Here is a 19,352-nt window from a genome sequence, read left to right as displayed (position 1 = left end):
ATTTTTGTACAATCTGGTTTACAATAGTTCTTTGTGGACATGTTACTCCTTCTCTATATATGCAGACTTTGAACAAATACCGGTGAAGGAATTATGCAGACCTACCAATACACCAATTTGAACTTTGCATGAAAATAAGATTCCAAAATTATCATTCATAGAAGCAAAACTCTATTTAAGCAATGGTGACTTTGTCCTCTTAAAGATCGCATCATAAAAGTTAATACATATGGTTTATTTTTAGCTCACCTAGACAAAGGAAAAAATAAAATGCCGTGGCGCAGCGTCCGTTGTCCGGCGACAATATTATATTTTAATCAACTTTTTATCAATAACCGAAAAGCCTACAGTGATGATATTTAGCCAGTAACATGCTAGGATAAATGGCTACCAAGTTTGTTCCAATTAATTACCTTCACTCATATTCAAGATCACAGGGGTCAAATATGTTGAAATCTTTTAAACGACTTCTTCTGTATAACCAAACTGGCCAGGGTGATGCTATTTGGCCAGAAGCATGCTGGCTTTAAGGGAGTCCAAGTCAGTTCAAATGAATAACCTTCACCAACATTCAAGGTCACAGGGGTCAAATATGTTGAAATCTTTTAATGACTTCTTCGGAATAACCAAAAGTCCAGGGTGATGTTATTTGGTCAGTAACATGCTGGGATGACGGACTATCACCTTTGTTCAATGAATGACCTTCACTCATATTCAAGGTCACAGGGGTTAATTGTCTTAAAACAAACTTTAAACGACATCTCCTAAATAACCGAAGGTCTACGGTGATGACATTTAGCCAGTAGCATGTTTGAATGAAGGTCTTCCGAGTGTGTTCAAATAAATGACCATCACACACATTCAAGGTCAAAGAGGACAAATATGTTGGAATCTTTTTATCGACTTCTTCGAATTCTGAATAACCAAACTTTGACTGGTCATTTGTGTATGAATCTTCCCAATAAACACAGGGTACATGTTGGTGATATTTGGCAAGTTGCATTCTGGTATGAAGGGCTATACATATTGTTCACCTTATTGTCATTGTTTGACTTTCACAGGGGTAAAATGCATTTAATCTTTTAACAGGTTCTTTTGAATGACTTTCAGTCAAGACACTGATATTTTGCCTGCAGCTTTCGTTTAGTCAACTTTTAAGGTTACAAGTGTGATATTTATACCAGGTGAGCGATGCAGGCCCATTGGGCCTCTTGTTAGGTTTTCAACATAAGGCAATGGCGAGGTGAAGTAGAATGAAACAGAATAACAGCATCACCACACTAGAAGCATTCGAACGCGTTCGGTCCTTTGCAACTAATGTGGAGGTGGCGCTACAGAATCGGGGGTGATTCCTTCTCCTCTTCCATTAAGGGGACATTGACAAAATCAAGATAAGGCCTGCTGTATCCCATTGCACGTGTATCGTAAAAGGCGACTAATGTAGGGCACCCTGTGAATCGGGGATTTTCTTCTACGAAGGCAACAGTATAAACCCCATAATTAATCCGCTGTCCCCATTGCAACACTTGGGATCTTTGTTTTTGTTTCCCATCTCTACTGTCTTCTTTCTTTTCTCTCTACGTTCTGCTTCATGTGGTGTCTCCCTAGGCATCCGTCCTCCTATGACCCTGGCTGATGCGCGGACGTAAAATTCCAAACAAACAAACACTTTGTGCTGACTGTTACGTCCACGTAAAAGCAAAGGTCGTATGATGGCTTTTTTGTTGGTGACACGGTCATTTAAGGCATGCCTCAAAAGAGTATTGTATGCATGCGCAAAAGTATATATCAACAGAAGCCAATATGTTGGTTTATTTTCTTTAAAGTTGGCATCAGATCCGTGCTATTACAAGGACACCAACATACGCTGTCTCCGGCAGACATACACACTAGCACGCATACACAACACACACAGTTAAAAAGAGAGAAACATAGAGATCCCAAATATCGCAATGGGTGCAGCAGATTAATTTTGGTTGCTTTTGTGTCCTAAGGTACAGTTCACAAAAGCGAATACCCAATTATGCAGGGGGTTCCGACATCAATCGCCTCGTACGATCATGCAGTGGTGGACAATTGCATTCTTTCCCAGACTTGCAGGTGTTGTACGCAATTTATCTTGCGAAAACCAGAACGGACGGACGATTCCCAGACCATAACACGTCCCCGGACGTTTGGTTTTGGTTTGGTTTAATTTTTTAACGTTCTATTAACAGCTAAGGTCATTTTAGGACGTGCCTCCATGTGTGTAGCGTATGTGTGCTTGCGTGTGTGTATGCAGGAGATATGGTATGTTGGTGTTCTTGCCTCCTTGTGATTGCGCAGATCTGATGTCGACTTGATAGTGCTATCTCACTGTAATACCATGCCGAAAGCACCAAACACAGTATTCCGCCCGTTCACATTATACTGACAACGGGTGAACCAGTTGTTACCAATTGCCCTTAATGCTTAACGTTAAGCAGGGATAACAACTTACATTTTGAAGGACTTTTGTATGTCTCGGTCTGGGTTCAGAACCCATTGCCTTCCTCACCTGGGCGAATGCTCAACATTAAAGCAAGAAGTGAGGTAAATAGATGTAGAAAAAAAGATAAANNNNAAAAAAAAATATGCTTAGTAGGTGTTGTTGTTCAGGGTTAAATGTCCTATCAACAGCTACGGTAATTAAAGGAAGTGCCTCCATGTGTGCCGGAATTTATCAAAAGTGTTACAGCTTAATTATCAGTGGTAAGATGCACATTGTACGAATAAATACAGTAGACAATAGGTCAGATTGTTATTTATCCCACCCTTCACAAGTGTGTCTCCCGTTTTAGCCAGGAAAGATCAGCTTGTCACCCCCTAGGGGGAGATATCCTCGTGCCGATTAACACGTGTTCAATTGTGACGTCATTAAAATGCGTCATCGGTAATTGTGACGTCATCAAAAGAAGTAAATAACGATATGCATACCCCAAATGTGGTTTTGTTTACAAACATGGCAGACTACTGTCGGTGGAGATGTGACTGAAATAATAGGATGAGAGAACAAAAATCATCCCCACCTTGAAGGTGTAGCAGAGAAATCTCCAACCCTCGGGGTGATTGTTTTGGTTGTCTAAACCGAGGGTTAGACAACTAAAAAACATCACCCCTCGAGTTGCAGATTCTATTAGTCAACTTGCATCATTCACAAAGTACAAAATGAGGAAAGAGTCACTTATTCTTGTATTGATGTGTAATTGTTAAAAGTATCTTGACTGAAATTTTGTCTTCAATGATATTCGAATGAACGAAATGCCATTTTGCTTCCCATGCTTTGACATCAGTTTATATTGGTTTCTTCATGCAGTACAAAATGCTGATCAGTGAGTGCCATATATGGTAAACAATCCATGCACAATTTTTGAAATAGTATTTTTTGTTTTGTGAAAGTTGACAGACGAACGATGGACGCCACCCCAGTAATGTTTTTTTCTTTATTTTGTCTGTAGTGTTGTAGCTACCAACTATGGAACGTCGCCTAGTGTAAGGGACTATTCCCTGCCAACTCTGATTGACCTGACGGGGTTTGAAAACCAAGACGAAGAAATCACAAAGGAGGTTCTCCGACTGATATTTTACGGTAAATTAAGGAACGCAAGTAACTTAAACTCAGTTTACAGATTTGGAAAGACCTTCGGTGTCTGGGCACTGCGTTTGTGGTATGGCGTGTTATGCACAGAAAACCATTTCAAGGTTAATCGTGTGGTTATAGTGTCCTCGGCGAACGAGGAGGTGCCGGAAGGGCTTTTCAATGGTGTTATGGAGGTAGTCCGGCCCACGGACGACGTCTACAATAGAGGTGAGTAAATTAGCGCTTTAGTTTTATCCTTTCGCCGCTATAGACCAACATGGACTCATCCATATCATTGCATGGTAGAGTTGACTAATGTTACAGGGGTGAAAGTGTGAAAGGATATTTTATCCCGATTCCAGTCATTTTATATTTTTTTTTTAACAAAGTTTACTTTTAAATGCACGCTACCATTCTAATTCGTTTATTTGTCTTTCTATCTTGATACATGAGAGTTATAAAAAAATCTCCAGGCCATATCATCGGTTTCTTTTTCATTTTGTCACCTCAGCGTGGTCCTTTAATTTTTCTTTTGAAATACTACTGATGAACAGCTTAGTGCGTTTTTAATAAATCTGGCCTGGAGTATCCTTTGGCAGAAGATATTTTTTACACATGTTTGATTCTGGCGGTCGTCTAACGTTAATCGATTCAGGCCGGGACATACCAAAGTCCTTAAAATTGGTAGTTTGTATTCCCTACTTATTGTTCAGCATTTAGGGGAATGACAACAACTGGTTCACTTTGAATCTCTGAATTCCTTCTTCGGTAAGAAGGCATTTCAACCAAGTTAGTCTAGATCGATCCTTTAGCAAAGAAGGCTTAATTATATGTAAATGGATGCTGTGAAACAGCGGCGTTTCCTTTACGGCCTATCAACACAGGTTAAGTCATTAGGGCTAACAAATTGTCAACAAAAATAATAGCAAAATATAAACATCAAAATAAACTTTGAGGTAAAAGACTAACGTTAATTGAATAATGAAAGTGGCTATGATGGCTCATATTTTATTGAAAAGACCAACAGCTTTCAGTTGGCCTAACAGTGTACGGACAGGTGTTTTTTTACAAAAATTATTTAAGACATGTCACGTTATTACAGAAATGTTCTCGAGTTGATAGAAGGTCGCCAAAATCTTATATATAATATTATACTGTAAATGGTTCCTGACACGCTATGCATTGAGGCTGGTCTTCATGCGTCAGTAAATAACTTTGGGTTATGTATGAACGACCCATCCGGAGACGGTTAAAGACCATCAGGTTTCGGCGCCTCTCTCTGTACACCCCTGCAGGTCGGGGATCGAGAAAAGTATACATCTGCTGTTTCCCATTGCAAGTTTCGTAAGAGGCGACAACTTTGTGGAACCCCGGCAGAGTTGGGAAATTGCGTTTGTGCCCTCTACTAGGGGAAACAAAAGCGACCCATTGCAACATTTGGGAACTTTATCTTTCTTTCTAAATCTATTTATTTTTTATTTCCAAGCGTATTGCTTGGCAACACCTCAAACAAGAGGCACAGGGGCATTAGCGGTCACCTGCGTTATATTAAAGGTACTGGTAGCTCAATTTAATTGTTGAGATGTGATGTTGAAATCAACATGTAAACTAAGTAAAATACAATACTTGTCATGTCATCAAAGTATAGGAATTTTAAAAATATTGGTTAATTTTTCATTTAGGGCCCCGCCCTGGCCCCTGGGGTTTGGGTAGGAATCCTAATTTTACATTTTGATGCCATCTTCCTCCAAGGTTAATTCCCACCAAGTAAGAATAATTTCCTACTGAATAATGTCATAATATACCCAAAAGTGTTAATTCCCTATATAAACTATAGTAAACTTTACCCCCTCCCCGAGGGAAAACGGATGTCCCCGGGTCCTGAAATTTACAATTTAAATAAAGAGCCTGACGATCTTTCCATCCATGCACAGAATATGACTGCAGTACCTCTGAGTCTGGAGAAGAAGATTTTTTAAAATATTGGTTAATTTTCCATTTGGGGCCCCGCCCTGGCCCCAGTGGTTGGGGTAGGAATCCCAATTTTACAATTTTGTAGCCGCATCTACCGAGGATGATTCTGACCAAGCTTCAGGCACTGGTTCTTGAGAAAATGTCGAAAATGTAAAAATTCTACGCACGACGGACGGAAAGCGATCATTTTGTTAATGTCTGTTTATACGTTCTACCCTAGTAACGCCATATTGCGCTTTGGAAGCCAGGGGCTGTAATATCTCGCATAGATAGCTCATAACTTGCCGGGTTCCAATACACAACAAACTCACAAATGGCGGTACAAAATCTACTGTATTCGATCAACCTGGCATAGCATTATCACAATACACAATACGCTCGGGGAGTTCCGAATAGCTATAAGGTTTGACTAATGCCCGTAGGCGAGCGGACATAATATCTGGATTAGAGTCACTCGTTAACCAATATACTACAGGGGTCAAATATGTTGACATCTTTAAGATGTCTTCCGAATAACCAAAAGGCCTATGGTGATGATATTTGGCCAGAAGCATGCTGGCATAAAAAACTTCCAAGTTTGTTCAAATGAATGACCTTCACACAGATTCAATGTCACAGGGGTAAAATATGTTGAAATATTTTAATGACTTCTTCCGAATAACCAGAAGTCCTAAGGCGATGATATTCGGCCAGAAGTATGCTGGCATAAAAAACTTCCAAGTTTGTTCAAATGAATGACCTTCACACATATTCAATGTCACAGTGGTCAAATATGTGGAAGTCTTTTAATGACTTCTTATGAATAACCAAAAGTCCAGGGTGATGATATTTGGTCATTAACATACTGGGATGACGGACTATCAACTTTGGTCAATGAATGACCTTCACTCATATTCAAGGTCACAGGGGTTAATTGTCTTAAAAAAACAAAGGTCTAGGGTGTTGATATTTAGCCAGTAACATGTTTGAATGGAAGTCTACCGAGTGTGTTCAAATAAATCACCATCACACACATTCAAGGTCACAGAGAACAAATATGTTGGAATCTTTTTAACGCCTTCTTCTGAATAACCAAAGGTTCCAAGGTATTATCTAACCAGAATTTGACTGGTCATTTTTGTATAAATCTTTAAGTCATCTTCTCAATAAACACAGGGTACATGGTGGTGATATTTGGCAAGTTGCATTCTGGGATGAAGGGCTATATAGATTGTTCACCTTAATGTCCTTTTGTGACTTTCAAGGTCACAGGGGTAAAATGTTTTTAATCTTTCAACAGGTTCTTTTGAATAACTTTCAAGACACTGATATTTTGCCGGCAGCTTTCGTTTAGTCCACTTTTAAGGTTACAAGTGTGATATTTATACCAGGTGAGCGATGCAGGCCCATTGGGCCTCTTGTTAGGTTTTCAACATCAGGCCTGAACATAGTCATTACTCGCATGAATGCACCTCATTATATTACCTTTTCTGTTCAAACAACATAGCACTGTGTCTAGTAAGACCGGCAATCGATCGTGAGTTTTGATTTTTTTTTCAAGCTTTTTTTATTATTGATAAACTGTCTATACCATTAGGTACGTTTTACACAACAAAATCATTCATGCATGTCTATCAGTAAACATATCACAGTAGCAGGATTTATTTGGGAGAAAATCCGTGGGATAATTTCTAACGCCTTCGATTATATTTCGACAATGGCGAGATGAAGTAGAATGAAACAGACTAACAGCATCACCACATTAGTAGAATTCGAATACGTTCGGTCCTTTGCGACTAATGTGGAGGTGGCGCTACAGAATCGCGGGTGATTCCTTCTCGTCTTACATTAAGGGGACATTGAAGAAATAAAGATTAAACCTGCTGTATCCCATTGCATGTGTATCGTAAAAGGCGACTAATGTAGGGCCCCGTGTTAATCTGCTGTCCCTATTGCAACACATGGGATTTTTGTTTGTTTCCTATCTCTACTGTCTTCTTTCTTTTCTATCTACGTTCTGCTTCATGCGGTGTCTCCCTAGGTACCCGTCCTCCTATGACCCAATCTAACAAACACTTTTCGCTGGCTGTTACGTCCTCTTGAAAGGAAAGGTGGTCGTATGACGGTTTTCTTTATTGGTGACACGGTCATTTAAGGGCATGTCTCCAAAAGAGTATTGTATGCATCCGCGAGAGTATATATGAACAGAAGGCAATATATTGGTATTTATTTTTTAAAGTTGGCATCAGATCTGCGCTATTACAAGGACACCAACATACCCTGTCTCCGCCAGACATACACACTAGCACGCATACACACCACACATATAGGCACGTCCTTAATGACCTTAGCTGATAATAGGACGTTAAACAAAATAAAACCACAACCAAACCGCTACTTGGAATCCAACAAAATTCTTTCTTCATTACAGATTTGTTTGCGAAAGGAGCGCATCAGATCACCTAGTAAGACTTTTGTGATAGTTTTGAAAACGTAGCACATAATTGCTGGTATTTTTTTAACTTAAAAATGCGTGTTGATACCACATGGAAGTACGGTATAAGGAAATATCTTCATCAAGCCGGAATGGGGGAAATCTTCCTAATTTTATAGAAAACATAAGTTTAAATAGACACCAAAAAGGTCCGTGTAGGTACAAGTGTTTTCTCGACATGACCAAGCAGGAAATGGGTATACACCAAGGGAGTATACTTTAGGCAACATTTTCGGATTACAATCAATAGCACCTTTATAAATCTAAAACTGTATTCACTTCGGCCAACTCCAGAAACAACACGACCACCCATTATTGGGGTGGAAACCGTGACGTCCTACTGCGGCTATATCGTCCGGTGGTTTGATCAGAACTGGTTTTTTTTTTTTTTTTTTTTTAACTTAGAATTTTATTCAGATTTTTCAAACACATACGCATGACAAATAATGAGATACAAGTCTGTAAATTATGACAGGAAAAGCTGGATAATTGTACAGAACATTCATCTTACAGATTTCATACTACTCTACTCACTACATGTCATACATATAAACTTATTGCACAGCCTTTGCCTGACTGACATTCATCATTAAACCATACACCCATTTTGCCAGTACCCATTCGTACATACACAATACTTATGGCCATGCGATGTGATCAGAACTTGGTTACGGTTCAGAACAGGTTCGAAAAACCTATAAGTAGATGCTTGGTCCAATTCATTCTCAGGGCTGCGATTGGTTTACAGCGACAATACAGTAAAAAATCATTTTTGATAGAATCACATAATTCTTCCTGATAATATAGTTTGATATTCCTTATGAACAATTCAAGTCGAGATATAGACCAATGTTTCCTTGACGTTTTTAATTTGTAATGCAGAAATTCATTACTATCCACCTTGTTCTTACCGCTTACCCAATAATGCCCCTATTTTAACAGTTAAAACTACTGCAGTTGGTTTGGCCTTGGATTATGTTGAAAAGAATGAAATAAAGAACAATAATCTGTTCTGCCTCATTGACACTACTACAGAGTTTTCAAAATCGAAACTCTATAACGTTCTCATACAAAACCTCACCCTCGTAGTCATACGAAGCATCGCCCTTCGTATTAACAGGACTTTAGTGTTCTGCCTCCTGATCTTGATTTTGATACCAGGTTATGTCGGAATTAATCGGAATCAGAAGGTAGACAGGGCTGCTAGGACAAAAGCAACCCTAAACCTACAACAGAAAGATATTGAACTGCCTTTTTGATTATTGACCTTCGATAGCAAATTTTGCTTAAACGAATTGGCAAAACAAATAATCTGAAGAAATAACAATACGTTATTTAAAATACAACCGAATGTTGGTTCAAGTGCAGCAAGAAGAGCAAACTGCAAAGGTCGTTGTCCTCTCGCGACCCCCCATAGATCATACCTACATCACACATGGTTATTTTTTGCGTAAGGTAGACCAGCTTTCTTGTCATGCATGTAATCGACCATTAACAATCAAACATTTAATGCGCTTATTTTAAACTAATACATGACAGATTCTATAATTTAGGACTTTAAACAAAATTAAACCAACAAAATGACTCACTTTGTCGATTGGCTGTTTAACATTTAACCTAATGAATGCTTTTTTGTTTGTTTAACGTCCTATTAACAGCTAAGGTATTTTACGGACGTGCCTCCATGTGTGTTGTGCATGCGTGGGTATAAACCAACCCACCTGTCACATGATACTAGTAACGGTTAAGCAGTTGATATGATTATCAGAAATGCTGAACGTTTAACAGGGAATAGGAGCTGCCATTTAAAAGTATTGGTATGTCCTGGTCAGGAGACAGAATCCATTTGTGTTCACTTTTGCGAACGTTCAAAACAGGTAAAAAGTGGTTTCAAATTAAGATGTTAAAAGAAATGTTAAAATATTAGTTTAGATGGTCAGTTGACATTTATACTTTTGATCATGTTTTATGTGACAAGTAAACATCAATGTTGAAGTCATTATAACTGAAACAAATTGTGTCATAACATACACCCATTTTCACGTCCAAAGCTTGCGTACCTTTATTTCCAAGTGCCTGTGGTTTGATTAGGTTTCAAGTTGTATCAAGAGCTAAGGTCATGTCATTTGACGACGTGCCTCCATGTGTATATTTAATGCGTGCATGTTTATTTGGAGCAGGGTACGTTGGTGTATGTGCCTTCTTGCCAAAGCACCGATCTCATTTCGACCTTTAGGTGTTACCTCCTTGAAAATACTATGCTAAGACACCAACACAGTGTTCCACCCGGTCATAGTATACTGACAACTGATTCAAAGATTACTGAGAAACTGAAACAATACCTGCGGTATCCCACTGCATGGTATGTCATATTATTTGCCTCCTTGTGATGGTACGGATCTGATAATGATCCGCGCTATACCAGAGTTTGAAAAGAATGGTAGCTTCTACTCCTGCTTAAAGCTCAGCAATTTAGGAGTGGGACGACTGGTTCGCCCGTTCTCAGTATAATGTGACTGGGTGGGGTGTCTTGCTGGGTGTCTTCGGCAGTATGTTTCAGTGAGGTAGCACTCTAAAGTCGGTTCTCTCACGAGGAGACAAACACGAACATATCTCAGCCTCCGAAAACACACACGCATACACTACACGCATGCATCTTGCACACATTGGAGGCCGCCCTTAAATGACCATAGCTGTTGATATGACATTAAACAATACTTAACCAAACTAAACCAAACTATCCCAAGGAGGCAAATACACCAACATAACCTGTCAGCCGTCCTCATATGACCCGAGCTGTCTTTAGCTTATAGAAGAGCCTTCATGCAACACTGGCTAGCAAAGCCGACAATGGATTGGGAGTTTTGGTTGACCTCAACCTCATAAATTATGTAATATACACTCTGTATCATAAAGTTCGTTCGACGCTACAAAAAACATCCATGTGTGTCTATCAGTAAAACTATCACGGTAACAGGATGTAAATCCGTTGTAAAACATCGTACCTGCAACACTATGGCAAGTAAGCCCGACTATTGATTTGGAGTTTTGGTTGGCCTCAGCATCATTAATTTTGTGATATACACCCTATACCACTAGGTTCGTTTTTCAAACAAAAGTCATTCATGTGTATCTATCATAACTATATCAGCGTAACGGGGATATAAAATCCGTGGGAAGAATTTTCACGTCTTGTCTGTTTATTGATAATGCCATAGCAAAGTAGAATTAAACAAATCATTTCTACATCAACACTTTGCTGGGTACCACTGGCAACACACAACCACCCCTAAGGTCTGGGATCGAGAAAAGATACAGATACTGTTACCCACTGCCTGTATCGACTACTGTAGAAACCCCTGCAGAAGTGGAGATTTGCTTTTGTGTCCTCTATTTGGGGACACGAAAGCGACTAAAATAAATCTGCTGCACCAATTGCAATAGCTGGAATCTTTGCATTTCTCTCTAATTCTAAATGCCTTTTATTTCCTAGCGCATTGTTTGGAAATACCTCACTTTTGACTTTAATGTTGAGCGTTAGCCCAAACGAGGAAGGCAATGGGTTCTGCCCCCAGGGCCGGGGCATACCAAAGTCCTTAAAAATGGCGGAATGGTGTGCTGGGTGCCTTGGGCATGGTGTTTCAGTAAGGTAGCACTTTAAAGTCGGCATCCCATCCGCGCTATCACAAGGAGGCAAACAAAACGAACATTCCCTGTCTTCGATACACACTCACGCAAGCACGCATACAACACACATGGAGGCACGTCCTTAAATGACCTCGGCAGTTAATAGGACGTTGAACAATACAAAACTAAACATAAGAAACACACTATCGAGATGTTCCCTTGAGAGGGAAGTATGCCACAATTGAAATATATCTGTTGCCTACAGACTCTGTTAGAAAGAGCTTTCTGTTGGTCAATCGGCGGATCATTAGACATATGATATAGATTTGGCTAGCGGTGATTTAAAGGATGCATGCGTGTTTGCATATGGGCATGATTTGGTTTTATTTAATTCTACGTCCTATTAACAGCTAAGGTCACTTAAGATCATAGGAGTGTATTGCTAAACGGAAATAGGAAGTACATCCCTAGTTGAAAATCCAATGTAGGGAGACAGTATCACAATTTCCGCATATTCTAATGTTTGATATTAAACTGATGAATATTGTATGCTTATTATTGACAGAACAGTGTGTTCTTTCAATATTAAAGTATTCCAAAGCAATCCAGGCATTAATTCAGTTGTTTTTTAATCAATGAGTCACATGTGTCCATTTTTCTCTACTTCAGGAAACCGGCTACCTATTTCACCACTGTGAAGTTTTTCAAGAACGATAAATCTTGCATGCAATTACTATGTGTATATGGTTTTATTATAAAATGTCAATTTTTAATCGTTTATAGATGATTAATTTTACACAATTTCAGCATTTATGAAATTGATAAACATTAATGCAATACTAATCTATGTTAGTATTATTTTTATTGAAATTATTTTGCAAAATAAATGTGTGTTTCATTATTTTTTTCAAAATTCGATCCTTTTTACATAAATTTCCATTTAAAATCCTTGAAATTCTGACAACCTATATTTTTTTAGTGGCAGAACATTTTCTTTACTTCAAAACAATATAACTACAAAATTTGAATAAATTCTACTGAGAAATGGCGACACAATCCTATTACCTTAAGGACGTGCCGCCATGTGTTGTGTATGTATGGAGGCAGGGTATGTTGATGTATTTGCCTCTGTAGGATAGTTAAGATCTGATGCTGATTTAAGAGTGCTATCACACTAAAAAAACATACCGAATGCACCGAGTACAATATTCTACCCAGTCATATTATACTGACCACGGATAAACCAGTTGTTGCAATTACCCCTAATTGCTGAGCATTAAATATTTTTGAGGACTTCGGTTTAACCTAAAGGATAGAAACCACTGGCGTTCCACACATGGGCGAACTTTCAACGCTAAGGCAAGAAGGAATTTTTTTTTTTGTTGGACGTTCTGGAAACATCCTAGGTCATTTGAGTACGGATACTAAATGTTGCAACGGGAGCAGCCGATCAGTTGTAGTTTATTCAATTTTCATTTAGAAGAAAGAAGAAACCCCGGATCTTCAGCAGGGCCAACACATTTAAACAGGATGAGAAGTGTCGAAGATTTTGTTTGTACATATGTTTACGTTTGCCTTCTAGCTTCGCGCTATAAGGAATTTCCCTTTTGCTCAGAGGCCCCGACTAAGAACCTAGTTTAGGCCCTTTAGCTTCTGCTTGTATTACCAAATTGTAAAGGTGTAACAACCTGTGTGTGTTCCGTTCATCTTTATATACTGTTTTCACCTTACCTAACAGTCTGATGATCACCTGGAACCTAAAAAGGACCCAATGACCCTTATAGCAGAATCGTGTCACAGAACCTGAATATCATTTACCAAGACACTAATCGTTAAAATAATAACTCAACCGAATCGTCAACGCCATGGCATCTGATCGCGGATTGGTCTATACAGATAAAGACTTGTTTCTTATAGAGTGTTTTTCTTGGTTGCTACACAGAGGCAGCGTTTAATACATGACGTGTGCATACCTTACTAGACAAGATATCGTTGTAACAGGCAATGCCTCTGAAAGGTCTGTAGGTTAGCTAATTAATCTGCTGTTAACCACAATATCTAGAACTACTTCCAAAGTGAAGATCAAATCAATAGAAAGCATTGTGTCTGGACCGTTTCACTGTATTCTGAGACTAGTTCATACTGTCACAGAGACCATGGATATCATTACTGTCATCTTGTGGAATTGGATCATCATAGTTAAAGGTAAAACTTATTATCTTACCTGATAAATTCAATTTGTACGTTGTGAGTGGTTGTGAGTATATCATTGTAAATCAAACTACTCCAGAAAGCAGTATGCAGTATTGTACTGTATTTATGAGTGATTTCTTAAATATCCACCCGAATGTGCAAGTGAGGTACGCCTATAACAATGTGTTCGCTGTCTGCCCACCTGTAATTTTACTTACATATTGTCTGCTAAGTATCAGGTAGTATTTTCTGAATAAGATATAGTCAGCCTCGCATGATCAGTAGGTGAAATGGTTTCAGAATGGCCTTTTAATGTATTCAAAATTCAGCGCAAGTAACATGGGGTATTGGTTTAAACAGTATTTATCTAATATTTAATCATTGTTATTACATACATATGATTACACTGGGATTGGAAAACAAGCTTAGAGCTGATGTTAATAAACACGAACATATCGTAGCCTCCCAAAACACACGAGCATACACTACATGCATGCATTTTGCGCACAGAGGAGGCCGTCCTTAACTAACCATAGTTGTTGATACTTGTAGGACGTCACACAATACTAAACCAAACAAAACAAAATCCCCCAAGGGTATATATATGACATGCAATCAATTATTCGTTACTGTTGACATCTTATTTAAAATATTAATTTGAATAAGATAACGTTCATCTTATAACATATTTACACGTGGTGAAAATTTAAATATATTACATTTAATGTATGACACATTAGATTAAAAATCAGTGCTTTACGTTTTGGTATTGAAGTGCACGCACACTTGCACTCACCCACACATTGATGGACGGACGATGGCACGCTCGTCCACGTACGCATGCACATGCTCAAACACACATGTACTTATGATACATAGACTTCTCAATATAATGTAATTAGAATATAAAATACATTAATAATCACTTTTGATTACAATATACAATATATAATTGATGCGTTCAGAACTCTAAGGTCGTACATAAACATGTGTACAAATAAGGATTACCTTCACGATTTAATGAGTTTGATAAAAATCTGAACTGACAAAAATATTCAGTACTTCCCCATAGTAAAGTATTTTCAGTAAGGTTAATGTTGAAACTATTCTTAGTATTTTGTGTTATTCTGGTGTAATTATGACAAAAAGTAAATTACTACATTTTAAACTTAATCTTGTATGTAGTATTTACGTAGGGACCACTACGTTTACTAACATTTACTGACGGATTTTCAAGAATATCTATTGGTAATGCATTCCATAATTGTACTGAGGATATCAATAACGAGTCTTTGTAAAAAAAAACACCACAACTAATGGAAATTAAATGATTGGAATTCCTTGTGTTGTGACTATGGCTTTCTGATATTTTTCTAGGGACTTAGCTTGACAGATAACCTGCAGCTTTATCATGAAACATTTTTATGAAACAATATGAGTTTTAGCTCATCTGCCCAAAGGGCAAGTGAGCTTTTGCTATAGCGCAGCGTTCATCCGTCCGTCAGTCCGTCAACATTTCCTTTAAAACGTTGTAAACGGTGGGTTTGGACACTCAGGGAATAGAGTTGCAGGGCTCAATAGGGAAAATATAGAGGCAAAAGCCTTTGAAATTCTTCTTCTACCATATGGATTAAAGGGACTTCACGTGAAGAGCCATATTTTTTTGTATGAATGTATGTATTGTATGCACTTCCACTTATGTTACCTCGCTATCCCCATATTGATATACCACTTGAATTGTTCGGGAAAGCCCTGCTAACAATAGCGCCGATAACGTCACCTGACTAGGCAGTAAACACATGTGGTCTGAGCGAGATGAGACGGTTTCCAAAGGGGCCCCCAGAGAGGGCTGTCAGGCAACTCCAATTTCTTATCGCACTATGAAACCAAGTTATATGATTTCTAAGTCCATATTCAAACAGGAATTATTCATCATCAGAAGTCAATTGCACACTTGCCAATATACAGAATTTAAATGTATTTAGCTTTAAATATATTTGTTGCCAATAAAAATGAACAAGGGATGGGGCACAAGTTTTTGTAATTTATCACAGCCTTCTCCCGTCATACATTTACAGTTAAATGTCAACAATGATAATAAGCATAAACATTAAGTATATATATATATAAATATATATTGAATTTAGTGCCGGAATGTGACCGTTACAGATGATTCGGGGCTAAACACCTTCCCTCAACCATGGGACAAACCTTTCTGTAAAAAGGAATATTCACGAGACAAATATCCCTTTTCAAATGTTTTCATAAAGTGCATATATGCAAAACAAACTACACGCTATAAAAAAGAGAAACGTTTGTGAATATTTTTAGTACATCGTACAAGTCAATGTCTTTGGTCAATTTGTTTTCTAGACCATGCATATACATTTATGTATACTCTCTTTCCCTCTTTCACTGTCTCCGTACGCTAACACTTAGTAGGTCATATTAGCCATCACATACAATAAACTGTATGGCAAAACCACTACGTGTACATGTAGAATATTTGTCAAATATGGAACATGTTGAGATACTTGATAATCATATTTTTTAATTGCTTCACATAGCTTAAAGCATTCTTGTAAATGGACCCTTTTTATGTTGAGACAACTTTTCTTTAATCATTTCATTTTTGTCCGAAACAGAAGCCGTAGTTATTGGCAGCACGCGTCATTTTTACAACGTAAACAAGTGTTTTTCCCTCTGTTTTCAATACGAATTCCGATTCAATCTGAAGTCGAAAATTAATTCTTTATTCTAAGTCAACATCATATGAAAGCATGAACTGTTGAAAAATTACGATTTCAAAAAAATGTTATGCAATCCTATTTACTAGAAGTAGATTCTCCTTCCTCGGTTAGTCATCATGGTCCGTCATTTTGACATTTTTAATCTAGCTGCGATAACGTACAGCTTTCTGACGAAAAGCGATTTTTTTTTATATATCGCGTCGTCGCAACAGAGGAGGCCGGGTATTCATATCAGTACTAATTTAAATCTTGCATGTGAAAAAAAAGAAAATCGTTTAATTAAGCAATATAATTAAATCATACCTATTTACTGAACCCGGTAATATTATAAATTATGTAAATCTAATAGCGCACGGATCTCATTTGACCCCGAGTACCGACAGAGGAGAGAACAGAATACGCCGTGGCCATCACAACAGTTATCCCTTGGAGGGCCTCATGGCAAAATCAAACTAACCAGTCACTTATCACTTCCTTTCGCATAAACCACTGTATAATTTTAGAAAAACAAAGTAAACTCTCTCCGATACATGCCCATTAACATATTAAACTAAGTTCATCTGTGTTCAAACTCAGACAAAGATACCAGCGAGGTTAACAGTTTTAGATATGTATGCATAACATAAACAGCGCTAGCATTTCTGTCGATTCCATTTAAGCTTAACCGGCTATCCGGAAGAATACATGCACCGTACTAACTGCTAGGGCAGTAATTTTCTCCTTTGAATTACTTCCCACATGCAATAATGATTCCGTAACATACTCCTTGTGCTATCTTTTGACCATTTGGCAACTTTTCGCTTCGTAGCTGACACGGTACAACACTTTTCTTTCGCTTACTTCACACGGACAGTCATTTTGTTAACAAAGAAATGGTGTGCTATGCGCATGCGCTAGTAGAGGGAAATCCCTGAACAAAACGTTAGTCAGACAGGTAGAAATACTGATGATTGTCTTATATATAATCATTTTTAGGAATCTTTTTCAGCTAAATCCGATTATTATTTTCCATAAGGAGTCTCACTTGATATGTTTATATAGTATTTGAAAAAAAAAGACAAAAAAAAAAGTAACTTCATCGTGATGCCCCTTCAAGGGACTTTATCCCAATTTAGCCTGGATCATACTTTGGCCCAGGAAACTCAATTTTGTATATAAATGGTGGGTGTAGTCCCCTTGGGGGCAGAGGGGTTGGGTTGAATAGGGGAAATAGAGATAAACCTTTAAAATCCTGCTACCATTGGGATTAAGGGATAACAACCTAGTTTTGCCTGGAACATGCTTGGGCCAAGGTGACTTAATTTTGTATAAACGGTGAGTGTGGCTATCTGGGGAAAAATGAGCGGGCCAAAAAGCGGAAATAGAGGGTAAACCTTTAAAATCCTTCTCCTACCGTTGGGGTTAAAGGGTTTTATCCTTATTTGGTCTGGATCATCCTTTGGCCAAGGAAACTCAATTTTGTATAAATGGTGGGTGTAGTCCCCCTGGGGGCAGAGGGGATTGGATGAATAGGGGAAATAGAGGTAAACCTTTAAAATCCTGCTACCATTAGGATTAAGGGATAACAGCCCAGTTTTGCCTGGAACATGCTTAGGCCAAGGTGACTCAATTTTGTATAAACGGTGGGTGTGGCTCCCTGGGGAAAAAGGAGCGGGCCAAATAGGGGAACAAGAGGATAAACCTTTAAAATCCTTCTCCTACCGTTGGGGTTAAAGGGTTTTATCCTTATTTGGTCTGGAGCATCCTTGGACCAAAGAGACTCAATTTTGTATAAACGGTGGGGTGGACCCTCTGGGGACAGATTGCAGGGCCAAATAGGGGAAATAGAGGTAAAAACATTTGAAATCCTTCTTCTACCGTAGGGATTAAGAGATTTTATCCCAATTTAGCCTGGATCATCCTTTGGCCAAGGGAACTCAATTTTGTATAAATGGTGGGTGTGGTCCCCCTGGGGACAGAGGGGTTCGATTTAATAGGAGAAATAGAGATAAACTTTGAAATCCTGCTACCATAGGGATTAAGGGATAACATACCAGTTTTGTCTTAAGCATGCTTGGGCCAGGGGGACTCAATTTCGTATAAACGGTGGATGTGGCTCCCTGGGGGAAAAGGAGCGGGTCCAATAGCGGAAATAGAGGGTAAACCTTTGAAATCCTTTTCCTACCGTACGGATGAAAGGGTTTTATCCTTATTTAGCCTGGAGCATCCTTTTGCCAATGGGCCTCAATTATGTATAAACGGTGGGTGTGGGCCTCTGAGGGCAGAGGGGTGGGGCTGAAAAGGGAAAAAGGAGGTAATTCTTTAAAATTCTTTTTGCACCATAGTTATTGGAACATTTCGTCCCAATTTTGCCTTGAGCATGCTTGGGTTAAGTTAGGTTTAGTTTAATTTTGTTTAACGTCCTATTTACAGCTAAGGACGTGCCTCCATGTGTGTAGTGTATGCGATCTTGCGTATGTGTATGCGGGAGACAAGGTATGCTGGTGGAATTGTCTCCTTGTGATAGCGCGGATATGATGCCGACGTTATAGTGTTATCTCACTGAAATGCCATGCCGAAGGCGCCAACCACAGCATTCTGCCCGGTCACATTAAACTGGCAATGGGTGAACCAGTTGTTGCCACTCCCCTTAATACTTAACATTAAGCAGGGTATATCAACTACCACTTTTAAGGACTTTGTCCCGGCCTGAGGACAGAATTAGCCTGGGGTATCCTTTGGCCAAGGGTACTTCATT

The 19,352-nt window shown here is 38.7% G+C and overlaps 1 protein-coding gene across 1 annotated transcript in view; it reads left to right on the top strand.

Moving 5' to 3' along the window:
* The window catches only part of LOC110455151 (secretory phospholipase A2 receptor-like), a 50,721-nt gene that overhangs the window by 14,870 nt on the left and 16,499 nt on the right, over positions 1-19,352 (top strand). Inside the window, exon 2 of the mRNA XM_021505116.1 lies at positions 3,477-3,826. Coding sequence (XP_021360791.1) covers positions 3,477-3,826 — 350 coding nt within the window. The remainder of the gene's footprint in view (positions 1-3,476; positions 3,827-19,352) is intronic.

This window comes from Mizuhopecten yessoensis, unplaced genomic scaffold (assembly GCF_002113885.1).
Source record: "Mizuhopecten yessoensis strain PY_sf001 unplaced genomic scaffold, ASM211388v2 scaffold8149, whole genome shotgun sequence".
Taxonomy (NCBI): Eukaryota; Metazoa; Mollusca; class Bivalvia; order Pectinida; family Pectinidae; genus Mizuhopecten; species Mizuhopecten yessoensis.
The sequence above is the reverse complement of the archived record's forward strand: the minus strand, read 5'-3'. Positions and strand labels throughout refer to the sequence as shown.